Source organism: Octodon degus, unplaced genomic scaffold (assembly GCF_000260255.1).
Source record: "Octodon degus isolate 3935 unplaced genomic scaffold, OctDeg1.0 scaffold00048, whole genome shotgun sequence".
Classification (NCBI taxonomy): domain Eukaryota; kingdom Metazoa; phylum Chordata; class Mammalia; order Rodentia; family Octodontidae; genus Octodon; species Octodon degus.
The window spans coordinates 11,095,866-11,105,102 of NW_004524624.1; the positions used below are offsets into that span (position 1 = coordinate 11,095,866).

Genomic DNA, 9,237 nt, shown 5'->3' on the forward strand with positions numbered 1-9,237 from the left:
TGGCATGTGGTGCTGGGGGATTGAACCGCGGTCCCTGTGCTTTGCCAAGCTTGTTTCAAGTAGGTGCTTTAGACCACTGAGCCATCTCTCCAGCCCCTTAATTATTTTTGAAGCAGGGTTTCATTATGTAGCTCAGGATAACCTTGACTTCCCTACGTAGCCCAGTCTTTCCTGGTACTTGGAATCCTGCCTCAGCCTCTTTAGTGCTTGGGTTACAGGGGTATGCATCATGCCCATCTTAATTTTTATATATATGTTTTTAATTTTAAATTAATTTTATTTTTTGTATTTTTGAGACAAGATTTCACTATGGAGTTCAGGCTGGCCTTGAACTCACTTTGTAGCCTAGGCAGGATTCAAACTCACAATAATCCTCCTGCCTCAGCCTCCAGATTGCTGGGATTATAGGCATGCGTTACCACACCTGGCTATTTGGGGGAAGGGGGCAGAATCTCACTATGTAGTCCAGGCTGGCCTTAAACTTATTGCCATTCTCCTGCCTCAGCTTTCCAAGAGCTGAGATTGCAGGCTAACTTTTGTATTTTAAATTCTAATTTTCCAAATTAAGTTCTTCATGAAGTACAAATTAATATGAAGACAACATTCTGTTTGTTGCTCGTTTTAAAGTACTAGGAATTGAACCCAGGGCCTACACACTAGCTACATTGCCAGACCATTAAAAAAAAAAAATTCTATTTTGTTATCAGTATGGAACTCAGGACCTCATATTTGCCAAGCGAGCAGGAACTGTGCTACTGAGCCGTATCCCCAGCCCCCCAAAAAGATTTTTTAAAAAATTTATTTGTTATAGGTTCTCATTATGCAGCTCAGACTACTAGCAATCCTGTTTTCACCCTCCCCAGTGCTGGGATTACAGACTACCACACCCAGTCTCAGTGGCTAGCTCAGTATGCCTGGGGGTGGGACTGGCACAGCATGTGGTGCTAGGGAACAAACCCTGGTCCCTATGCTTGCCTAAACAGGTACTTAGTCTGCTGAGCTATCTCACTGGCCCCAAAAAGATTTTTTTTAAGGGCCAGCCAAATTGCTCAGTGGATTAAAGCACCTGCAAGCAGGTGCAGGGGCCAGGGGTTCAATCCCTGGGCCTGCTGTGCCAGCCCCGCCCCCAGGGTGCATTGAGATAGCAATTGAGACTGAGGGCAATTGAGATTGGACATGGTGGCATGCACCCGTAATCCCAGCTCTTAAAAAAACAAAAACAAAAACAAAAAACCCCAGCTCTTGGGAGGCTGTAAACAGGCGGATCACTAAGAGTCCAATCTAGTAGTGAGACCCTGAACACCCTGTAGACCCTTCCCTAAAATACAAAAAAAAATAAAATAAAATAAAATAAAAAATTAAAGCACCACCATATTGACCAGACTATGATTGAATTTGCAATCTTCCTGCATCAGCCTCCCAGAATACTGAGATTATAGGCATGCACCACCATGTCTGCCTCTGCTGCTTCATTTTTAATCAATTATTTTTACAGCATTAATAGCTGTGGAACTTTGAAAACAGATAAAAACTCCCCCACCTCTCCACCTCATTAATTGAATGTCCTTTAAATACTGTATTATTTGAAGGGACAGAAAATAGGTCACTTCCCTACCAAGTTTAAGAATCTATCAACTCCTCCCTGTAGAGGCCTCCTATGTACCTTCTCTCCAACTCCCAATGATGTGTCCCTTATAATTAGTACTTGAGATATGTTATAGATTCAAAGACTTCCAATGGGTTTGGTACAAGGATACCTGGACAAGGCTCAACAAGAGAGGGGAAGTTTTAGGGACAGCAAGGAAGAAAGGATTTACAGAAAGGTTAGGCATCTTTCTGCATGAATCATTTAGCCAAGTAAAAAGCTTTATGTAAGGCTGTGGAGATAGCTCAGTAGAATAAGCGCTTGCCTGGCAAGTGCAGGATCCTGAGTTCGGTCCCTAGTACCTCAAAAAAAAAAAAAAAAAAAAAAAAAAGCTTTATGTATCTATGTAGAAACCAGATAAGCTTAACACTAGGAATATGACTAAATTTCATGGAGTTCTGCCCAGTGATCCAAAGAAAAGAAAATAGGATACATCTAGGAATCAAGACAGTAGCAAAAGTTGAGGCATTCCCTTCCCTGAAAGAAAACAAGTAGAAGATTCAGAAGAAAATGGAAGGGGGTGGTATTTCTGCATGTACTTGGATATTCTCCCACTTGGTCCTCAGAATTTTAAGTTCTTACCTTGGTCACCGGACGCCTACTACCACCCGAAGACGACTTCCGGGCAGCTATATGAGGAAACCAAGTCTTTAACATCCCTTCTACTTGCAGTAGAGTTCCCAGATAACGTTCCCTGTGAAAAGGACATTTTCACCTCAGTATGAAAAAAACAGCTCCTTTTTTTAATGAGATACTGAGGAAAGAACTAGGGGACTTACCCCATCTCCGGCTTCTGCAAAACACCTACTATACGCTGGATCCTGTCCATTGCCACACTCTGCTGGAAACTGCTCAATCCTGGGAGTGCGATAGGAGGATAGAGAGAGGGGTATTAAGAATTAAGAGTCCAGCAAATAGTCAAGTGAACAAATGACATAAAAGGGTTAAAGTTCATTCACTTAAAAGTCACAGAAGCAAAAAAGGAATAATCCAGGCTCCAAAGACTTAGAAGACATTCACATTTGAAAGAGACAAAGAGGGAAGAGCCAGGCTTAAAAGTGCAATTAAATCAGATAATTACCTCTCTCAAAGCGACCCATCTTCAGCCCATTCAGTAGGTCTGTGAGGGGCCGAATAAATCCTTGGAGCTCTTTACACTGTTGAAAACAGGACAAAGGCTATGAGAAGACCTCGAATTTCCTGAATCAGTAGCAGTTCCTCTACCTCCAAATCTGGGAACCACTACAGTCCTCTTAGGGTCCTTTGTCTTTTGTCTCTAGTTTTCTCTTACCTTCTGAGCAAAGAGCAGGTCTCCTTCTGTGGTACAACTCTGGATGTTTAGATTGGTTTCCAAATCACAATCTCTTGATCTTTTCATCCCAGCCACTGGAGAAGCCAAGCCTCGATCCAGGTGAGATGCTGTATGTTGGTTTCTGGAAACTTTGGGTGGATGCCTGCAGCGGATGGGACCTGGGCTGACCCGGGGACCTCTTCTCTGCTCAACAGTATCGGGCCTGGGCCCATGGCCTCCCTTTTCCTCTCTTTCACTATCAGGGGGTAAGCCACAGTCACTGTTCACTGGGGAGGTGGAAAAAGAGGGAGAGAGAGAATAGGAGGAATAAGAAGAAACACTAGATGGAGAATCCATAGGTTCAGAAGCAGGGGCTGGAGAACAGCTGCTGGAGTACCCAAATATCGGAACCTACAATTGAAAAGCAAAGGGAGAGAAGGTGAGACCAGAGATTAAGGATTAAGAAATGGACAGAGACAGGTGAACTGCCAACCATTCACCCCTTTTTCTTTTCTCTAGTAAAGACAATAGAAAAAAATCATCTCCCCCATCCTCACCTATTAAAAAACTGGGACGTTTTCTCTGGCCTCTGCAGAGCAGCCTTTGGGCTGACACAGCCTCTGTTCTATTCTTCCTCGGTTTAGAGAAAACCCTGGGCTTGTCACCTTCCCCTCTGGCTTCTGTTCACCTGGGCTGTTCCCAAGCCCGACCCCAAAGCGAGTGTCACTGGCTGAAGCTACGCCACTGTAAGCGGTAAAACTGCGCACAGGAACCCACTAGTGTCCCCGTGGGAACCGCCCCCACAGAAACAGGCGTCCTGGTCCTTCCCAGTCCCTTAGAATCACGATCCCTGCTTTGGTCCTTCTACAGGCGCCGAAGCCCGGTGATGCAACTGCTCCTAATAACAAAATCTGCATGCAGTCCCCCAAACCCTCGCCCCCTGGATCCAATTATCCCCATCGGCTCGGCCTGTGTCTTCTGTCTCCTTACCTGTGTCCGTCCGGTGGCTCAGCCTAAAAAACTCTGTCTGCAGCTCCTCCGTCTCTCCCGGCCTCAGCTAACCACCTCCGCCTCTCGGCAAGACCCGCCCCTTCCCCCTCCCAGACACGTGCGGCTCTGCACGTGCCTCCCCCTGCGTACACAGATCTCACGCTTTCATTGGTTGTCTAGCCGGCAACACGTGATTCTCGATGCTGAAGTTCACACCCCATTTGCTACAACACTCAGGGGCTCGGCCAATAGAAAAGCAGCCAGGTGATGAGTGGCTGAAAGGGAAGCATTCCATGCCCCGCCCCTACATGCGGCTCAAGGAGAGAACCAGGTGGTGAGAAACCGAGGAGGATGGAAAAAGAGTGAAAAAGGAAGGGGAGGAAGAGGGCGGAACCCGTGTCCTTAAATAGGATGATGATGCACGGGGAACGCGTGGCTCGAGCGTTCTGAGAATGGCTGTATGACTGGAGGCGAGTGCTTCGGGACCGGGGACCTCCGGTTCTGCCCCCTCTTTGAGCACCTCCGCTCACGAGCACAGCACGTGGAAATCGCCAACGATTTAAGTCTGCAACGTGTGTGGAGCTCGGGAGGTGACACTGCGTCCTCCCCTATCTCGGTGGCCCAGCCCTCGTGACTCTGGCCTCTGTTTCACCCTCCCCTCCCTTCTCTCTCACTCCTCCAAGTTGGGTGCCTCCTGCCCTGCTGGGTGAGGGTGGGGACTGCAGCCGAGAACACGGCGTTCTCTCCCGGGCTCCCGCTGGGGCGGCTCCGCCATCCCTTTTCTTACATAACCTGCCGCGCACGTTACCCGTTCGGATGCCAGCCGCCGAGGCGCTGGAGGTCAGCGCCGAATCCGAGTAATCCTGACTTCCTCCTGGGCCCTTCTGGCCTGTGCGCCCGGAATGTTCAGATTCTGGGCACAGCGAACGGTAGGGTAGGTCTCTCTCATCTCCTAGGTTATGGTTTTGCCTAGCTCCAGTTCTTGAACCCATGGAGAAGATTGGAAATAATTTGGAGGAGGGAAGAAGATAAGTTTATATTTTTTAGTCTCAAAAGTTACAGACGGTATTAGTCTTTCCCCATTGCAGTACTGTATTTAAAGAGAACAATGGAAAGGAAAGCTGCTTCCAGGGAACGTGGTTGAGACTGCGAACACCGGGAGGGCCGCAAGAGGGCAGTCCAGTTCGGATTAGTTTTTTCTTCCGTTTTAATGTTTGTCGTAATTACCAAATGCAGAGGGCGAAAGTGAGGAGGTGTGGCTATTTTAAATATGTGCTAATACAAGTAGTTAATTTTTTTTGCGTGTTTAATCGTTATTATTTTATAAAAAGAAAAAAGGTTTCTAAATCATTTTCTGAAACAAAAGCTCAACATCGTGTCTAATAAAATAAAAGAATTATCAGGATTTAGGATCTTGGGAGATAGCTCAGTAGAATAAGCATTTGCCAGCCTAGCGCAAGGTCCTGAGTTCAGTCCCCAGTACCGCAAAACAAACAAACAAACAAAAAAAAACAACTTAGGAGATGTGAATAAACCTGTCATCTCTAGGTGTTTTCTATTCTATCTTAAATTTCAGATGTGTTAATACTCTACAATTCTTCCTAATCTGTTGTCACCTAACTTCCTTTCTAATCCACCCTTTCTGTCCCTAAATCCTGGTGTCCCGTTTAGTGATGTGATTTTCCAACAGAACTCTGATGAAAAAATAGGCTGTAACTAGCTTTTATTTATTTATTCATTCATCTTTAGTTTTTTGAGACATGGTCTTGCTGTGTAGTTCACACCAGCCATGCACTCACTATGTAACCCAAGCAGTTTTCAAACTATCATGATCCTCCTGCCTCAGCCTCCTGAGTACTGAGAGGCCTGTGCCACCATGTTGGGCATATTTCTTTTATTCTTCATTTTATCTTCCAATTTCTTCTTGTGAAACCCCCATCTTACAGAGTGGAAGTGGCCTTCTCTCACCTAAAAAAGCAAAAAACAAAAAAACACCAAAATGAGGCTCAGGAGACCTGGCATGGCCCTCTCTGCCTCCCATCTGCACACTAACCAGAGCTCATTCTGAGCTGGGACTTGGCAGCTGAGAAGTCTGCCGTCCACCTTTTGGGAAAGCCTTGTCCTTTTCTTCTTGCTGACACCTGCTAAATCTCTTCATGCTTCCTAGTTATTTAGAATCCCAATTTAAAACACTTCTATAACTTAGTGCAGGCCACCCCCCCATACCTTAGAGAACCACCACCTGCTTCACCTGAACTTGGCCTCCAGACTCCACCAGCTAGGAGGATCCACCCATTTTGCCCTCTGGCACCAGCCCTGCCTGGAAATACGGCTAGAGCCTGGAGCCAGCTCTTTGCTCCAGGCACCCAGGAGGCCTGCAGAGGTTTCCTCTTTCTTCCACCTGACAGTTGCTGTAGCCTCAAGATTTCCTTCCTGTTTAGAAAAATTAGTGACTTGTATCATGAAAGTCTGTGTCCCATCTCCTAAATTCCTTTTACATTAAATGTGATCTTTTCTTTCTTTTCTCTCTTTTTTTAATTTTATGTGTGTATGTGTGTGTGTGTGTGTGTGGCCAGCTCAGCCCACCAGAGGGCGGGGGTGGCTGGCATGTGGTGCTGGGGGATTGAACCGCAGTCCCTGTGCTTTGCTAAGCTTGTTCTAAGTAGGTGCTTTAGGCCACTGAGCCATCTCACCAGCCTCTCTCTCTCTCTCTCTCTCTCTCTCTCTCTCTCTCTCTCTCTCTCTCTTTCTTTCTTTCTTTCTTTCTTTGATTCAGGGTCTTGCTTTGCAGGCAGTTTGGGCTCATAGTGAGCCTCCCGTCTCAGCCTCCCCAGTGCTGAGATTACAGCCATGTGCCACCAGTCCTAGTTTCCAGACCAGCACAGCACACACACAGACCACAGAGCTATCTCCCCAACCCATAGATAGTGAGTTTTCTAAATGTGCTCCCTCTTCCATCTCTGAGCTGTTGAGAATTGGCCAGGCTAGAGGCACTAGCCAGACATAACAGAGTTTCCTCACAGCCTCCAGCCGAGTGGCGACACACTCACCTTCTATGGGACACACATCACACCCTGGATGAGGGCCCACGACAGGGAGAGGAGGAGAGGACTCAGCAAGCTGGACCCAGTGGCCGAATTCAGTTCTGGACTCTGCTAAAAGATAGACCACCCAAGGGCTCCATCAGCCTTCCTGTCACTCACTTCCCTCACCCCTCCAGAAGGGTAACATCACTTTCCACCAATCTCCATTTTTCCTTTCCTCTGGTTTCAGAGAAAGACCCAACCTTTACCCCATCACTAGAAGGGGTTCTTTGGGTCATCTTTCATTGTACCAGGGAGGAGGCTCCAACTCAATTTAATGACACCTACTTTTCCCCATACTGGGATTGAATCCAGGCCCTTTTTGCACTGAGCTACATCCCTACTTCTTTAATTTTTTTTTATTTTTTAGGGAAGGGTCTACAGGGTGTTCAGGATCTCAATACTAGATCCTACTTGTAGTGATCCAACTGTTTACAGCTTCCCAAGAGTTGGGATTACAGGCGAGTGCCACCACACCCAGTCTCAATGGTCTCAGGGTGCCCCAGGGGCGGGGCCAGCACTGCAGGCCTGGGATCAAACCATGGGTCCCAGTGCCTGCTTGCAGGCCGCTTTAATCTGCTGAGATATTTGGCCTGCCCTAAATGTGTTGTTTCTAATGTCTTAATTATTTTAATACTATCTTAAAAATGAATTAAAAGGGGCCGGGGAGATGGCTCAGTAGGATAAGCGCTTGACCAGCAAACGCAAGGATCTGAGTTCAATCCCTGGTTCTGCCAAAAAAAAAAAAGAATTAAAAAATAAAAAGGACAAGGAAAATAATTAAGGTTATTGAAATGAAGAGTTAGTGTATAGTTGATTAGTCTTGTATGCCTATATCTGGTAATCTGAGCAACAAATTTGATTATAACAATATGTAATATGGGGCCAGCGAGACAGCTCAGCAGACTAAAGCACCTGCTTAGGCAAATGCAGGGACCACGCTTAGATCCCAGCACCACATGCAGAGCCAGCCTCACCAGCCAGCCAGAGTCCTGGCATAGTGGCCCATGCTTGTAATCCCAACAGCGGGGAGGCTGAAAGCAGGAGGATCACCACAAGTCCAAGCTGCGAAGTGAGAACCTGCAACAACCAAATACATTTTCATTATTTTTCAAATATTTTTTAAAAAGACAATATAATAACCATTGTTTGATTTCCTACTGTTTTGAAATTTTGTACCATTTTTGTTTATGTTGCTTTCGTTTTTTGTCTGTTCTTGTTACTTGTTTTTGTTTTTTCCTCTTTAAAATGAAAATTAGGAAAAAATCCTTTAAAATAAAAATTAGAAAAAAGAAGTAAAGAAGAAAAAAGAATCTCCCCTCCCCCCAAAATAGGAAAACGCTGTTATCTTTCTACTATCTCGAGAGTATTGAATGACCTTCTTTTCCTTGGCCGCTTGGTAGCTTTTTGGTTTTGAGTTTTTTGTTTTGAGACAGTCTTATTATGTAGGTCAAGCTGGGCTTGAACTCATTCCATAACCCAGGCTGCCCTGGAATTCTCCTCTCTTGGCCTCCCAAGGATCATAGGCATTCACCAACATTCCCAGCTGTTTTTTGTTTTTTAGTGAGAATCTTACTATGTAGTTCAGGCTGCCTCAGGTCCTCCTGTCTCAGCCTCCTAGCTGCTCGGATTTACAGGTGTATGCTGCAATGTCTAGCTATTCTTAGTAACTTTTGGTTGATTATATTAGCTCTCTCCTCTAGATTCCTTAGGATAAATTTGGATTCTCACCTGTCTCACCACTAATCACTGGCTTCATTTTCTTGGTGGATTCCCCTTCCTGATTCTGCTAACTATAGGCACTGTCATTGTTTTTGTTTTTGTTTTTTTTTGTCTGTTGTGTTCACTGGCTCTGTTGAGCTCATTTACCTTCTTTACTGGTGTTGGTGGTACTGGAGATTGAACCCAGGCTGTTCACAATTAGCTTTAAGAAGTCCTTTAAGGAGCCGGGGAGATGGCTCAGTAGAATAAGCACTTGACTGGCAAGCGCAAGGACCTGAGTTCAATCCCCAGTTCCGAAAAAAAAAAAAAAAAAATTATTTAGAGGGGGAGCTGGCCAAATAGCTCAGCGGATTAAAGCACCTGCAAGCAGGCATAGGGACTGGGGTTCAATCCCCAGGCTGCTGTGCTGGCCCCAGCCCCAGGGCATTCGGAAAGGGCAAATGACTGGGGTAGTGGTGCCCGCCTATAATGCCAGCTCTTGGGAGCCCATAAACAGGCAGATCACT

The 9,237-nt window shown here is 45.9% G+C and overlaps 2 protein-coding genes across 3 annotated transcripts in view; both read right to left on the bottom strand.

Annotated features, from left to right (window-relative positions):
* Ciart (circadian associated repressor of transcription) overlaps nt 1-4,018 on the bottom strand; it is a 5,718-nt gene extending 1,700 nt beyond the window's left edge. The window contains exons 1-5 of the mRNA XM_004632495.2: nt 3,927-4,018; nt 2,937-3,347; nt 2,727-2,802; nt 2,425-2,503; nt 2,228-2,339 (exon numbers count right to left, since the gene is read on the bottom strand). Of these exons, the coding sequence (XP_004632552.1) occupies nt 2,228-2,339; nt 2,425-2,503; nt 2,727-2,802; nt 2,937-3,293 (624 nt within the window). The 5' untranslated portion in view covers nt 3,294-3,347; nt 3,927-4,018. The remainder of the gene's footprint in view (nt 1-2,227; nt 2,340-2,424; nt 2,504-2,726; nt 2,803-2,936; nt 3,348-3,926) is intronic.
* A 1,808-nt stretch (nt 4,019-5,826) lies between these two features.
* CUNH1orf54 (chromosome unknown C1orf54 homolog) overlaps nt 5,827-9,237 on the bottom strand; it is a 12,025-nt gene continuing 8,614 nt past the window's right edge. For both annotated transcript variants that reach the window (XM_023716406.1, XM_023716405.1), the window contains 2 exons: nt 6,977-7,081; nt 5,827-5,894 (listed from right to left, as the gene is read on the bottom strand). In XM_023716406.1, coding sequence (XP_023572174.1) covers nt 5,833-5,894; nt 6,977-7,081 — 167 coding nt within the window. In that variant the 3' untranslated portion in view covers nt 5,827-5,832. The remainder of the gene's footprint in view (nt 5,895-6,976; nt 7,082-9,237) is intronic.